Source organism: Amblyraja radiata, chromosome 4 (assembly GCF_010909765.2).
Source record: "Amblyraja radiata isolate CabotCenter1 chromosome 4, sAmbRad1.1.pri, whole genome shotgun sequence".
NCBI lineage: Eukaryota > Metazoa > Chordata > Chondrichthyes > Rajiformes > Rajidae > Amblyraja > Amblyraja radiata.
In genome coordinates this window covers 115,322,787-115,339,098 of record NC_045959.1, presented here as the reverse complement: position 1 = coordinate 115,339,098, position 16,312 = coordinate 115,322,787, and the positions used below count along the sequence as shown (strand labels likewise).

Below are 16,312 nucleotides of genomic sequence, written 5' to 3'. Positions count from 1 at the left end.
GTCCGTTCTAAATGGCTTACCCCTTATTCTTAAACTGTGGCCCCTGGTTCTGGACTCCCCCAACATCGGGAACATGTTTCCTGCCTCTAGCGAGTAACGTAGACAATAGGAGCAGGAGGAGGCCATTCGCCCCTTCGAGCCAGCACCGCCATTCATTGTGATCATTGCTGACCATCCACAATCAGTAACCTGTGCCTGCCTTTTCCCCATACCTCTTGATTCCGCTAGCCCCTGGAGCTCATGAATACATCCAGTGATTTGGCCTCCACTGCCTTCTGTGGCAGAGAATTCCACAAATTCACAACTCTCTGGGTGCAGGGTCGGGTCTGAAGAAAGGGTCAATAGGGCGAACCCGACTGCCTGTACGGAGTTTGCACGTTCTCCCCGTGACCTGCCTGGGGTTTTCTCCAGGTGCTCTGGTTTTCTCCCACACTCCAAAGACGTACAGGTTTGCAGGTTAGTTAGCTTGGTGTCAATGTACATTGTCCCTGGTGTGTGCAGGACTAGTGTTAGTGTGCGGGGATCGCCAGTCGGCGCAGACTCAGTGGGCATAATGGCCGGTTTCCGCGCTGTATCTCTAAGATAAACTAATCTAAACTGTCTCCAATGTGTGTTATAACAGTTATAAGAATAGGCTGGCCAGTGATAGCATTTCATGCTATATGTAGATCACAAATGGCTTGTTACACCTCAAGGTGCTTAGAAGCAGCAGCAGCCTAACACCAATTGTGAAACGAGATGTATTTTTAGGGTTGGCGCATGTTAGTCATATGTAGTGCAGTAACGTAGTTAGAACAGAGACAGAAGGGAATTAACACCAAAACACAAAGTGCTGGAGGAACTCAGCGGGTCAGGCAGCATCTGAGGAGGGAATGGAGAGACAATGTTTCCGATGTTGGGGTAGTCCAGAACCAGGGGCCACAGTTTAAAAGCCCTGTCCCACGGTACGAGTTCATTCCAAGAGCTCTCCCGAGTTTGCCCTGATTCGAACTTGGAGATTTACGGTAATGGCCGCTCGTCGGTACTCGGGGCTCTCGTGGACATTTTTCAACGTGTTGAAAAATCTTCACGAGTTTTCCCGTGCTTACCTGCCGTTAGCGAGTCTTCCCGAGTACCTGCCGTTAGCGCTAAGAGACGTCCCCGAGCTCCGACGTACCCGCTACGTTCATTCTCCGTGCTTACCACGAGTTTGATTTTTTTTAAACTCGGGAGAGCTCTTGGAATGAACTCGTACCGTGGGACAGGGCTTTAAGAATAAGGAGTAAGCCATTTAGAACGGAGACGAGGAAACGCTTTTTCACACAGAAAGTTGTGAGTCTGTGGAATTCTCTGCCTCAGAGGGCGGTGGAGGCCGGTTCTCTGGATACTTTCAATAGAGAGCTAGATAGGGCTCTTAAAGATAGCAATGTCAGGGGAGATGGGGAGAAGGCAGGAACGAGGTACTGATTGTGGATGATCAGCCATGATCACATTGAATGACGGTGCTGGCTCGAAGGGCCGAATGGCCTACTCCTGCACCTATTGTCTATTGTCTATTGGGTCGAGACCCTTCTTCAGACTCTTCCTGCAAGATTGCAGAGATTAGAGTGTTAAGACTTTAGAGTTTTGTGTTCAGAGTGGTTAGTGCTTACAGTTAAGAATATTCAGTCGTCTAGTAGTCTAGTTTAGTTCAGTTTAGTTTATTGTCACGTGTACCGTGGTACAGTGAAAAACCTTTTTGTTGCTTGCGAACCAGTCAGCAGAAAGACTATACATGATTACAATCAATCAATTTACAGTGTGCAGATACAGGATAAAGGGAATAACGTTAGTGCAAGGTAAAGTCAGTAAAGCCCGATCAAGGATAGTCCAAGTGTCACCAATGAGGTAGATAGTAGTTCAGGACTGCTCTCTGGTTGTGGTAGGATGATTCAGTTGCCTGATAACAGCTGGGAAGAAACTGTCCCTGAATCTGGAGGTGTGCGTTTTCACACTTCTGTACCTCTTGCCCGATGGGAGAGGGGAGAAGAGGGAGTGGCCAGGGTGAGACTGGTCCTTGATGATGCTGCTGGCCTTGCCGAGGCAGCGTGAGGTGTAGATGGAGTCAATGGAAGGGAGGTTGGTTTGTGCGATGGTCTGGGCTGCGTCCACAATTCACTGCAATTTTTTGCGGGACTTGGGTGGAGCTGTTCCCAAACCGTGCTGTGATGCATCCCGATAAAATGCTTTCCACGGCGCATCTTCTACAGGTGCACAGTAGAGAGCATGCTGACCGGTTGCATCGTGGCTTGGTTCAGCAACTTGAGCGCCCTGGAGCAGAAAAGACTACAAAAAGTAGTAAACACTGCCCAGTCCATCATCGGCTCTGACCTTCCTTACATTGAGGGGATCTATCGCAGTCGCTGCCTCAAAAAGGCTGGCAGCATCATCAAAGACCCACACCATCCTGGCCACACACACATCACCCCGCTACCTTCAGGTAGAAGGTACAGGAGCCTGAAGACTGCAACGACCAGATTCAGGAATAGCTACTTCCCCACAGCCATCAGGCTATTAAACTCGGCTCGGACAAAACTCTGAACATTAATAGCCCATTATCTGTTTATTTGCACTTTATCAGTTTATTTATTCATGTGTGTATATATTTATATAATGGTATATGGACACACTGATCTGTTCTGTATTCATGCCTTCTATGTTCTGTTGTGCTGAAGCAAAGCAAGAATTTCATTGTCCTATCTGGGACACATGAAAATAAACTCTCTTGAATCTTGAATCTTGCATCTGTAGAAGTTGATGAGAGTTGATGGGGTTTTGTGACTTGTTTCTTGTCTCTCATTTAATACCACCCGGTTTGTATATTACTAGAGATCCTCATTTCCCTTTTATCCCCTCTCGTCTCCTCCCCCTTGCCCTCTTCTACCCATATCCCCCCTCTAGCTGTCTCAACTACCTTCCTCGTTCCACATGCCCACCACCCTTCGCGAAAAAAAATGTTACCCCTCTGGTTCCTATTAAATCTTTTCCCCTTCACTTTCAACCTATGTCCCCTGGTCCTCGATTCACCTACTCCAGGTTAAAAAAAAAGATAGACTCAAAATGGTGGAGTGACTCAAACAGCGGGACAGGCAGCATCTCTGGAGAGAAGGAATGGGTGACGTATCAGGTCGAGACCCTTCTTCAGACCCGGTACGTCACCCATTCCTTCTTTCCAGAGATGCTGCCTGTCCTGAGTCACTCCAGCATTTTGGAAACATAGAAACACAAAATGGTGGAGTAGACAATAGACAATAGACAATAGACGCAGGAGTAGGCCATTCGGCCCTTCGAGCCAGCACCGCCATTCAATGTGATCATGGCTGATCATCCCCAATCAGTACCTCGTTCCTGCTTTTTCCCCATATCCCTTGATTCGTGTCTGTCTGCGGTGTATACCAGCACCTGCAGTTCCTTCCTGCACATTGGGTAAAGGACTATGTTAACTAACCCGATCTATTCCTCTCATGATTTTATACATCTCAATACTACCCGACCTCTCCCAATAGCTCAGGCCCTCGAGTCCTGGCAACATCCTCATTAATCTTCTCTGCGCCCTTTCCAGCTTGACAACATCTTACACAAATTCGGCAGATGTGCCAGAGGTTATGGGGAGTAGGCAGGAGAATGGGGGTTAGAGGGGAGAGATAAATCAGCCACGATTGAATGGCGGAGTAGACTCGATGGGCCGATTGGCCTATGACCTTATGACCTGTGGAATTCTCTGTGGAATTCTCTGCTTCAGAGGGCGGTGGAGGCAGGTTCTCTGGATGCTTTCAGGAGAGAGCTAGATAGGGCTCTTAAAGATAACATTGGATGAGTTCTTACCTCTCGACCTCCACCCTCTGACCAGGGTTGGTGATCGCCGCGATGTACTGCATGATGTATTTGCTCGCCTCCGTCTTGCCCGAACCACTCTCTCCTGAAAACGGGAGCAAGGAAATCCAGGTTAATCCGGAACCTTCCGTTCCATTGCAATGAACAACAAAATGGTGGGCAGCGCCCAGCACGTGCACAGTGGCGCTATGAGAATGCAGGGTGACTTGGACAGGTTGGGTCAGTGGGCAGATGCATGGCAGATGCAGTTTAATGTGGATAAATGTGAGGTTATCCACTTTGGTGGCAAAAACAGGAAGGCAGATTATTATCTAAATGGCGTCAAGTTGGGAAAAGGGGAAGTACAATGGGATCTGGGGGACCTTGTTCATCAGTCAAAGAACGTAAGCATGCAGGTACAGCAGGCAGTGAAGAAAGTGAATGGCATGTTGGCCTTCATAACAAGAGGAGCCGAGTATAGGAGCAAAGAGGTCCTTCTGCAGTTGTACAGGGCCCTAGTGAGACCACACCTTGAGTACTGTGTGCAGTTTTGGTTCCCTAATTTGAGGAAGGACATTCTTGCTATTGAGTGCAACGTAGGTTCACAAGGTTAATTCCCGGGATGGCGGGACTGTCATATGCTGCGAGAATGGAGCGGCTGGGCTTGTACACTCTGGAGTTTAGAAGGATGAGAGGGTATCTTATTGAAACATATAAGATTATTAAGGGTTTGCACACGCTAGAGGCAGGAAACATGTTCCCGATGTTGGGGGAGTCCAGAACCAGGGGCAACAGTTTAAGAATAAGGGGTAAGCCATTTAGAACGGAGATGAGGAAAAACTTTTTCACACAGAGAGTTGTGAGTCTGTGGAATTCTCTGCCTCAGAGGGCAGTGGAGGCCGGTTCTCTGGATACTTTCAAGAGAGAGTTAGATAGGGCTCTTAAAGATAGCGGAGTCAGGGGATATGGGGAGAAGGCAGGAACGGGGTACTGATTGGGGATGATCAGCCATGATCACACTGAATGGCGGTGCTGGCTCGAAGTGCCGAATGGCCTACTCCTGCACCTATTGTCTATTGTCTATTGACCTTATGACCTGAAGAATCAATCACGTGTGCCCACTATTCTTACAATGTTTGCCTAAATCGTTTGTGTTATAAAGGGCTTGTTGGTTTGTGCTGTTTCAGCTTCTCCAGGGAGGCTCCGATGACATGTTGCAGGGCCTGTACCTACAGAGAGATGCCTCGGAATATGTGTTCACCAAAGACGGGGTGACTGCCGCTGTAAGTAGGCACTTCTGCAATTGCAAATACCATGAGATACAGTGCAGAAACAGGCCCTTCGGCCCACTGGGTCCGCGCCGACTAGCGATCCCCGCACACTAACACTATCCTACACACCCACTCGGGACATTTTTTACATTTGCACCAAGCCAGTTAACCTACAAACCTGTGCGTCTTTGGATTGTGGGAAGAAACCGAAGGTCTCGGAGAAAACCCACGGGGTGAACGTACAAACTCAGTACGGACAGCACCCATAGTCGGGATCGAACCCGGGTCTCCGGCGCTGCATTCGATGTAAGGCAGCAACTCTACCGCTGCACCACCGTGCCGCCCGTGCCAACTTTCAACCACATGTTCAGTCTGGTTCAGTTCAGAGATACAACGCGAAAACAGGCCCACCGTGTTGGTGCCGACCAGCGTTCCCCATACACCAGCAATACCTTACACACACTAGCGACAATTTTACAATGTTACCAAGCCAATTAGCCTGTAAACCTGCAGATAGACTGATAGATCATAAGGTCATAAGTGATAGCAGCAGCATTAGGCCATTCGGCCCATCAATTCTACTCCGCCATTTAATCATGGCTGATCTAACCCCATTCTCCTGCCGTCTCCCCATTACCCCTGACACCCGTACTAATCAATAAACATCCTTTAATCTACTATCTCTGCTTTAAAAATATCCATTGACTTGGCCTCCACAGCCCTCTGTGGCAAAGAATCCCACAGATTCACCACCCGCTACAGATTCATCGATAACATTTCGGGTCAGGACCCTTCTTCAGACTGACGGGCGATATTCTGGGTCGGGACCCTTCTTCAGACTGATAGGTGATGTTTAAGGTCGTGACCCTGTCTCACTTAGGCCGATGACCTTTTGGATTGGGACCCTTCTAGAGACAGATTGGCAACATTTCGGGTCGGGACCCTTCTTGTCGTGAATCAGAATGAAGAAGGGTGGCAGCCCTGGTTGGCGCAGCGGTAGAGTTGCTGCTTCACGGCGCCGGAGACCCGGGTTCGATCCCCACTACGGGTGCTGTCTGTACGGAGTTTGTACGCTCTCCCCGTAGATTTTCTCCAAGATTTCCTCCCACACTCTAAAGACCTACAGGCTGGTGGGTTAATTGGCCTGGAGTAAGTGTAAATTGCCCCTAGCGTGTGCTAATGTGCAGGGATCGCTAGTCAATGCCGACTCGGTGGGCCGAAGGGACCTGTTTCCATTCTAAATTTAAAACTAAATATAGATATTGTTGGTAGTTCTAAATGCTACTGAAAGCCATGTAATTCACCGCACAATAGCTTGGTGCAAGGCCTGTCGTTATGTTACATTCACATTCATTGTACTTTAACTCATTTGCAGACGGGGACTAATGATAAAGGGAACTTCAAGATAGTGATGAATGCAATGCAGGTACTTGGATTCAGTGAAGAAGAAATCACTGCCATCTATAAAGTCTTGGCCACCATTCTGCACCTGGTGAGTTCACATGTTCATACGTTGATATAGGAACAGAATTGGGCCATTCGGCCCATCAATTCTACTCCGCCATTCAATCATGGCTGGTCTATCCCGCCCTCTCAACCCCATTCTCCTGCCTTCTCCCCATAACCCCTGACACCCGTACTAATCAAAAATCTATCTATCTCTGCCTTAGAAATATCCATTGACTTGGCCTCCACAGCCTTCTGTGGCAATATATTCCATAGATTCACCACCCTCTGACTCAATAAATTCCTCCTCATCTCCTTCCTAAACATCCTTTAATTCTGAGGCTGTGACCTCTGGTCCTAGACTCTCCCGCTAGTGGAAACATCCTCTCCACATCCACTCTATCCAGGCCTTTCACTATTCGGTGTGTTTCAATGAGTTCTTCCCCTCATCCTTCTAAACTCCAGCGAGTACAGGCCCAGTGCCGACAAAAGCTCATCATATGTTAACCCACTCATTCCTGGGATCATTCTCGTAAACCTCCTCTGGGCCCTCTCCAGAGCCAGCACATCCTTCCTCAGATCTGGGGCCCAAAATTGTTCACAATACTGAGGAGTTGTAGTGAGGGACGACTTTGAGTAATATTTGTTTTACTTAAGCAAATGGGCAATTAAGCAATTACCTTAGGAATTATTGTTGCAACCCAGACCATTGCACAAACCAACCTCCTATTGACTCCATCTACACCTCACGCTGCCTCGGCAAGGCCAGCAGCATCATCAAGGATGTGTCCCTCCCTGGCCACTCCCTCTTCTCCCCTCTCCCATCGGGCAAGAGGTACAGAAGTGTGAAAACGCACACCTCCAGATTCAGGGACAGTTTCTTCAGGCAACTGAACCATCCTATCACCAACTAGAGACCGGTCCTGACCTCCCATCTACCTCACTGGTGACCCTCGGACTATCTTTAATCCGACTTCACTGGACTTTATCTTCCACTAAACGTTATTCCCTTTATCATGTATCTGTACACTGTGGACGGCTCGATGGTAATTATGTATAGTCTTTCTGCTGACTGGTTAGCACGCAACAAAAACCTTTTCACTATACATCAGTATATGTGACAATAAACTAAACTAAACTAAACTAAACCAAACAACTTAACTAAACCAAACACACTAAACTGTAAACACTCTAAACTCTCTAAATTTAAGCAATCTAAATTATAACCAGTCTAAACATTAAATTTTAAGTTTTCAAGAGAGAGTTAGATTTAGCTCTTAGGGCAAAGGGAATCAGGGGATATGGGGATAAAGCAGGAACGGGGTACTGATTTTGGATGATCACATTGAATGGTGGTTGCTGGCTCCAAGGGCCGAATGGCCTACTCCTGCTATTTTCTATGTTTCTATGTTTCTAAACACACTATACTCTAAACACTCTAGGCACTATTACGCTAAACTCTAAGCACTGTAAACTCTAAAGTCTTAACATTCTAAACGCTAACCTGAACACCTCTTGGTTCATGTGTGTGTACATGTGTGTGTTGTATGTTTCGCTTGGGCAGCTTACAACCCAATAATATTAATTCCCACCCTCGAGCTGTCTCCTCCCATCCCCCCCGCCCTTGGGCTCCTCCTCCTCCCTTTTTCCTTCCTTCTCCCCCCCACCCCCCATCAGTCTGAAGAAGGGTTTCGGCCCGAAACGTTGCCTATTTCCTTCGCTCCATAGATGCTGCTGCACCCGCTGAGTTTCTCCAGCATTTTTGTGTACCTCCAATAATATTAATGTTGATTTCTCTAACTCCAAGTTACCCTTGCATCCCCTCTCTCTCCATCCCTCCCCCACCCAAGTCGCACCAGCCTCAAAGTCGTCTTGTTGAGTCCCATTGTCTGTAACTCATTTTCACCCAGCACACAGCTAACAATGGCCTGTTTCCTTTATCATTGTTTATCGCATATCTTTCATTCATTTGTTCTATTTCTCTCTACATCACCGTCTATATCTCTCGTTTCCTTTCTTCCCCCCCCCCCCCGACTCTCAGTCTGAAGAAGGGTCAGACCCGAAAAGTCACCTATTCACTTTCCTCAAGAGATGCTGCCTGTCACCCTGGTCACCCCCTCTTCTACCTTCTCCCATCAAGCAAAGCGCACACCTCCAGATTCAGGGACAGGGTCTTCCAAGCTGTTATCAGGCAACTGAATCATGCCACTAGGGGGCGCCGCATTAATGGCTGCCTCTGCCTACAGTCTGTCTGTTTTTCTATCTTTTTTTATTTTTAGTTTGTTTTAAAAGTACGTTTTGGAGGTTTCTTTAGTATTTCTATGTGGGGGAGGGGGGTAGGGTAAGCGGGAAACCATTTCCCAGTCACCTCCTGGCGATGATGTGCCCATTCTCCGAGTCGCGTCCTCGCCCCCCCCCCCTCTCGCGGCCTACCAACTAGATTGGCGCGGCCTTTCCTGCCGGGGACCGGACCAAAGCTTCAGCAGCGGTGCAGCACTGGATTCACCGCAGAGCAGGCGATGCCTTACCGGGGATCGCCGTTTGAAGCTGGGCCTGCTGCTTCAACATCGTGGAGCTGTGGTTCGTAGAGATCCCAGCGCGGGCGGTGCTGACTTCAACATGGCGGAGTCCTGGGACCCTTTGCCGATGGCCGCCAGCGTGAAATCTCGGCCCAGCGCGGCCTGTGGACTTCGGGAGCCGCGGACTGTGGTAGGAAGTGGCCGATTCGGATGTCCAAGCCGCTGAGGTTGTTCTCCCGTCCCGACGTCGGAGTTCTATCATCCCGGCGTGAGGGCCTTAGCATCGGGTGTAGCGGCGACAGCGGAGTGATTGGGAGGCCCCGACCACGGGTGAACAACAGGACAACAGAGGAGGAGGACTGAACTTTGGTGCCTTCCCTCGCAGTGGGAAACTTTGATCCCGCTGTGTGGAGATATCTGTATTAAAAACTATCGTGTTCTGTGCTCTTTATTATTCGTATGGCTGTACGGTGACCACACATTCCACTGTACCAATTGGTACATGTGACAAATAAATGTCTCTTGTCTTGTATCTTGTCTTGTCTTGCCCTACCACAACCAGAGAGCGGTCCTGAACTACTATCTACCTCTTTGGTGACCCTCGGACTATCCTTGACCGGACTTTGCTGGCTTTGCCTTGCACTAAACGTTATTCCCTTATCATGTATCTGTACATTGTAAATGGCTCAATTGTAATCATGTATTGTCTTTCCGCTGACTGGTTAGCGCACAACAAAAGCTTTTCACTGTACCTCGGTACACGTGACAATAAACTAAACTAAGTTACTCCAGCTACCTGTCGACCTTGGCTTCGTTGACCTCTGGTTGCCTTTGATCTTTGCAGGGGAACCTGACCTTTGACACGGAGGGTGACACGGCCCTGGTCAGTAATGGCCGGCTGCTGTCCCAGATAGCGGCGGTCATCATGACGGAGACGGACTCGGTGAGGAAGACCCTCCTCCACCGCACCGTGGCCACGGGCGGCGGCGACGTGATCGAGAAGGCCCACACGCACCGGGAGGCACTGTACGGGCGGGACGCCTTCGCCAAGGTAGACCGACGTGCCTGACCATTCCAGCTCCCCTTCCCATTCCCCACACCGACCTTCCTGTCCCGGGCCCCCTCCACTGCCGGAGGGAGGCCGCTCGCAAACTGGAGGGACGGCACGTTGGCGCAGCGGGTGGAGCTGCTGCCTCACAGCGCCAGAGGCCCGGGGTTCGATCCCGACTATGGGTGCTGTCTGTACGGAGTTTGTATGTTCTCCCTGTTTACCCGGGTGCTCCGGTTTCCTCCTGCACTCCAAAGATATATTCTGCTCTTCTCTACATCAGTGAGAAGAGCAGAATTAGGCCATTCGGCCCATCAGGTCTACTCCGCCATTCAATCCTGGCTGATCTATCTCTACCTCCTAACCCCATTCTCCTGCCTTCTCCCCATAACCTCTGACACCCGTACTCATCAAGAATCCGTCAATCCCCACTTTAAAAATACCCATTGACTTGGCCTCCACAGCCTTCTGTGGCAAAGAATTCCACAAATTCACTACCCTCTGACTAAAGAAATTCCTCTTCATCTTCCTAAAGGAACGTCCTTTAATTTTGAGGCTATGACCTGTGGTCCTAGACTCTCCCACCAGTGGAAACATCCTCTCCACATCCACTCTATCCAGGCCTTTCTATTCTGTAAATTTCAATGAGGTCAACCCTCACCCTTCTAAACTCATATAGAGGTTTGTAGGTTAATTGGTTTGTTATAAATGTTAAGATTGTCCCTAGTGTGTGTAGGATTGTGTTAGTGTTTAGGGATCGTTGGTCGGTGAGAACTCGGTGGGCCGAAAGACCAGTTTCCGTGCTGTATCTTTAAACTAAACTAAAAAAACTACCTCATGTTCCACTTGGGTAACCTATAACCCAACAGTATGAACACTATTGAGGGAGTGCAGTGAAGGTTCACGAGGTACATTCCCAGGATGGCGGGACTGTCATATGTTGAAATAATGGGGCAGCTGGGCTTGTACACTCTGGAATTTAGAAGGATGAGAGGGTATCTCATTGAAACATATAAGATTGTTAAGGGCTTGGACACGCTAGAGGCAGGAAACATGTTCCCGATGTTAGAGGATTCCAGAACCAGGGGCCACAGTTTAAGAATAAGGGGTAAGCCATTTAGAACGGAGACGAGGAAACACTTTTTCACACAGAGAGTGGTGAGTCTGTGGAATTCTCTGTCACAGAGGGCAGTGGAGGCCGGTTCTCTGGATGCTTTCAAGAGAGAGCTAGATAGGGCTCTTAAAAATAGCGGAGTCAGGGGATATGGGGAGAAGGCAGGAACGGGGTACTGATTGGGGATGATCAGCCATGATCACATTGAATGGCGGTGCTGGCTCGAAGGGCCAAATGGCCTACTCCTGCACCTATTGTCTCTTGTCTATTGTCTATTGTCTATTCAACATTGTCCAATTTTAGAGGGGGAAACCTCTCACAACTACAATCCCTGTTCTCCAATCCAGCCTTGTACCTGTAATCCTTCATTCCTCACAGGTGTGGACTCGGCCACCATTTCCCTGAACACTCGTTCGGTCCACCTGTTGTGTCACGGCACTAGGCCTGTACTCACTGGGCCTGTACTCACAGGGCCTGTACTCACTGGAGTTTAGAAGGATGAGCGGGGAACATCATTGAAACTTACCGAATAGTGAAAGGCCTGGATAGAGTGGATGTGGAGAGGATGTTTCCACTTGTGGGAGAGTCTAGGAGCAGAGGTCAAAGCCTCAGAATTAAAGGACGTTCTTTTGGGCAGGAGATGAGGAGGAATTTCTTCAGTCAGAGGGTGGTGAATCTGTGGGAACTCGTTGCCACAGACGGCAGTGGAGGCCAAGTCTGTGGATATTTTTAAGGCAGAGATAGATAGATTCTTGATTATTACGGGTGTCAGGGGAAGACGGCACGAGAATGGTGTTAGTGGGGAGAGATACATCAGGCACGATTGAATGGCGGAGTAGATAGAGTCATAGAGTGATACTGCGTGGAAACAGGCCCTTCAGCCCAACTCGCCTGCACCAGCCAACAATGTCGCAGCTACCCTACCTCCCACTTGGTCCATATCCCTCCAAACAATGTCCTATCCATGTACCTGTCCAACTGTTTCTGATGGGCCGAATGGCCTAATCCTGCTCCTATGATATTATGACCTTATGACCCACAGGCAATTTACGAGCGTCTGTTTTGCTGGATTGTGGAGCGCATCAACACGGTCATAGCGGTGAAGGGATACGACCCCCGGGTCCATGGCAAGAATACCGTCATTGGAGTGCTGGACATCTACGGCTTTGAGATCTTCGACAGCAACAGGTGAGGAGCGATCTTCCAGCGACCGTCAAGGCCGAGACAGACAGGTTCAGATAAAGTCTGACGAAGGGTCTCGAACCGAAACGTCACCCGTTCCATCTTCCCCAGAGATGCTGCCTGTCCCGCTGAGTTACTCCAGCATTTTGTGTCTATCTTCGATTTAAACCAGCATCTGCAGTTCTTTCCTACACATACTAGATAGTACGGGTGTCAGGGGTTATGGGATGAAGGCAGGAGAATGGGTTTAGGAGGGAGAGATAGATCAGCCATGATTGAATGGCGGTGGGCGGCGCGACTCACGTCGCAGCGGTCTCTACAGTCCGTTTGTCTTTTTGTTATTTTTTGTCCCGTTTTAATGTAGTTTTTATTATTTTTTTGATGGGGTATGTGTGTGTGTGTGTGTGTGTGTGTGTGTGTGTGTGTGTGTGTGTGTGTGTGTGTGTGTGTGTGTGTGTGTGTGTGTGTGTGTGTGTGTGTGTGTGTGTGGGGGGGGGGGGGGGTGGGAGGGGAAATTTTTAAAATCTTTCCCCTGCACGGAGAACCCGACCTTTTCCCTGTCGGGTCTCCGTTGTCGTTGGGGCTGCACCGTGGAGCAGCCTCCAGCAGGAATGTCCTGGGGCTCCAGTCACGGAGCTGCGGAGCTACTCACCATCATGGAGCTGGCCGAGTCCGGAGCGGGAAGAGCGGTGGTGGCGCGCTGCTGTGGCCCGACCCCCGGGGATTCGGAGGCTTACCGCAGGTCTGGCAGACAGTAATATCGGTCTCCCACCAGCGGTCGCTGGTGGGAGATCGCTTTTCGAGGCTTCTGCAACGGCGACTTCACCCGCCCGACTCGTGGGGTCGAGGATGACCTGGAGCGGGGCCTTACATCACCGCCCGGCGTGGCTTCAACGGCTGCGGGACTTTGCTAGCGCCCGCCGGGGGCTCCAACAACAAGACCCGGAGCGCGGCCTTGCATCGCCCGGCGCGGCGTTAATGGCCGCGGGACAATTGCCATCGCCCGCCGGGGGCTTTGACTCTGACATCGGGAGGGGAATGGGGAGTGCAGGGGAGAGATAAGTTTTTTTGCCTTCCATCACAGCGAGGAGGAGATGCGCTGTGATGGATGTCTGTGTAAATTGTGTTGTGTCTTGGGTCTTTTTTTCATGTGTGTATGACTGCAGAAACAACATTTCATTTGAGCCTCTATGAGGTTCAAGTGACAAATAAATTGTATTGTGTATTGTGTATTGTGTATTGTGTATTGTGTGAGTACTCGATGGGCCGAATGGCCTAACTGTTCCTATCACTTATGAACTTATGACCTATTATCTGCTCGGATGTGGAGACTTCGGAGAGACTGCAGGGGAGGTTCAGTTCAGTTTAGTTTATTGCCACGTGTACCGAGGTACAGTGAAAAGCTTTTGTTGCGCGCTAACCAGTCAGCGGAAAGACAATACATGATTACAATCGAGCCATTCACGGTGTACAGATACATGATAAGGGAAAGACATTGAGTGCAAGGTAAAGCCAGCAAAGTCCGATCAAGGATAGTCCGAGGGTCCCCAATGAGGTAGATAGTAGTTCAGGACTGCGTTTCAATGAGGGCCCCCCACCCCCCTCATCCTTTTAAACTCCAGCGAGTACAGGCCCAGTGCCGTCACATGCTCATCATATATTAACCCACTCATTCCTGAGATCATTCTCGTAAACCTCCTCTGGACCCTCTCCAGAGCCAGCACATCCTTCCTCGGATACGGGACCCAAAACGGTTCACCATACTCCAAACGCGGTCTGACCAGCACCTTGTGGAGCCTCAGCTGGAATGTCGATGACTGAGGGGAGGCTTAGTGTAGAGATACAGCTGGGAAACAGACCATTCGGCCCATCGGGTCTGTGAGTCTCTAAAGCCTGAAGTGAACAGTGAAGTGTAAACCTTTCCGCAGAGCCCGTTGCCTAGAAGGATGAGTGGGCATCTCATAGAAACATGTAAAATTATTTGAGGGATTAGACAGGGTAGATGCAGGAACAATGTTCCCGATGTTGGGGTAGTCCAGACCTAGGGGGTCACTGTTTAAGAATAAGGGGTAGGCCATTTAGGACTGAGATGAGGAGAAACCTTTTCACGCAGAGAGTTGTGAATCTGTGTAATTCTCTGTCACAGAAGGCAGTGGAGGCCAATTCACTTGATGGGCTAACAGAATCAAGGGATATGGGGAAAAAGCAGGAACGGGGTACTGATTTTGGATGATCAGCCATGATCATATTGAAAGACGGTGCTGGCTGGAGGGGCCGAATGGCCTACTGCAGCACCAATTGTCTAGGTTTCTATGTTGCTATTTCCATGCTGTGGTGCTGTCTGACTCTCTGACTCGAAAAGCAACTCAACACAAATGCTAATGGTTTGTCCTGATCTTTTCGCGCAGTTTCGAGCAATTCTGTATCAATTATTGCAACGAGAAACTGCAGCAACTGTTCATTGAGCTGATACTGAGGCAGGAGCAAGCGGAATACCAGAGAGAGGGGATCGAGTGGCAACATGTAAGTAACGCTTACTTGCGAGCACGGTTCACGTGCGGAATGCACTAATGGGAGCGTAAAGGGCCTATGTCCCACTTGCCGATTTTTTCGGCGACTCCCGGCGTTATATCAGTGTCGCCAAAAGATTTTGAACATTTCAAAATCCAGCAATGACAAAAAAAATGTTGCGAAATCGCGCGTCAATGCGTCATCACGCCGCGTCACGCGCCGCGTATTTTTCGGTGACCTGGTACGTCAGTCAACGATGCCGGCAGTCGCCGAAAAAAATCGGCAAGTGAGACAGGCCCTATAGTGGCAGTCGGTGCTGCCTTCTGGTCGAGAGGAAGGGATTCCAGTCTGCGCAAGGATTCCGCCCCCTGTACATTGGGGACTTGGGGTGGAGGGTACCGCACCAAGGAGTCCCGTGCAACCTGTTTCTCTCGCGGTTCACAGACTCGACAGCCGCCTGCCACTGCTGCGGGTTGGAAGAGTCTGTGTACCTCGTGTACATGGAGTGTGTGAGGCTGCAGCCACTGTTCCAATATCTAAAGGGGCTGCTCCTTTTCCTTCTGGCTGCACTTCACACCCACCATCCTCATCTTCGGATACCCTGTGCGTAGGGGAGAGGGTCGGGCTGAAGATGTCCTGGTTGTGTTGCTCCTGGGCCTGGCCAGGCGGAGGAGGGCTCTGCCCGAGCCGGCTGCCTGCCCCCTTTTCCGGGGTTACGTCCGCGCCCGGGTGGTGTTAGAGAGGGGCTATGCGCTGCCCAAGGGCGCCCTGGGGGATTTCCGGGACCACTGGGCACCGCGGGGGGGTGGAATGTATCCTGGACAAGGAGTGCAACATAGTAGTTTATCCTTTGTCGTATATTATGGTGTTTTGTTTTGCACTGCACTGTATATATTATTTTAATATTTGAATCAATATTTTTGATTAAGAAACAAAAAGTGGGAACATTAGATTTGTCTTAGTTAAGGGCCCGTCCCACATTCACGACCTAATTCACGACCTCTGCCGAGTTTGCCCTTGACCCATACTCGCAGCATGGTCGTCACGAGGTCGTAGGTAGGTCGTAGGTAGGTCGTGATGCTAGTCGTAGGTACTTGTGACATCAAGTAGGTCGGGGCATTTTTTCAGCATGATGAAAAATGTCCACGAGTAAAAAAGGTCACGAATTAGGTCATGAAAGTGGGACAGACCCTTTTCGTTTTGTTTCTTTTGTGGGTGGCACGGTGGAGCAGCAGTAGAGTTGCTGCCTCACAGCACCAGAGACCCGGGTTTGATCCCGACTACTGGTGCTGTCTGTACGGAGTTTGTACCTTCTCCCCGTGACCTGCGTGGGTTTTCTCCGAGATCTTCAGTTTCCTCCCACACTCCAAAGACGTGCATGTTTGTAGGT

The 16,312-nt window shown here is 49.7% G+C and overlaps 1 protein-coding gene across 1 annotated transcript in view; it reads left to right on the top strand.

Annotated features, from left to right (window-relative positions):
* The window catches only part of LOC116972507 (unconventional myosin-Id-like), a 112,125-nt gene that overhangs the window by 12,871 nt on the left and 82,942 nt on the right, over window positions 1-16,312 (top strand). The window contains exons 6-10 of the mRNA XM_033020287.1: window positions 5,019-5,114; window positions 6,478-6,594; window positions 9,912-10,118; window positions 12,272-12,417; window positions 14,820-14,934. Of these exons, the coding sequence (XP_032876178.1) occupies window positions 5,019-5,114; window positions 6,478-6,594; window positions 9,912-10,118; window positions 12,272-12,417; window positions 14,820-14,934 (681 nt within the window). The remainder of the gene's footprint in view (window positions 1-5,018; window positions 5,115-6,477; window positions 6,595-9,911; window positions 10,119-12,271; window positions 12,418-14,819; window positions 14,935-16,312) is intronic.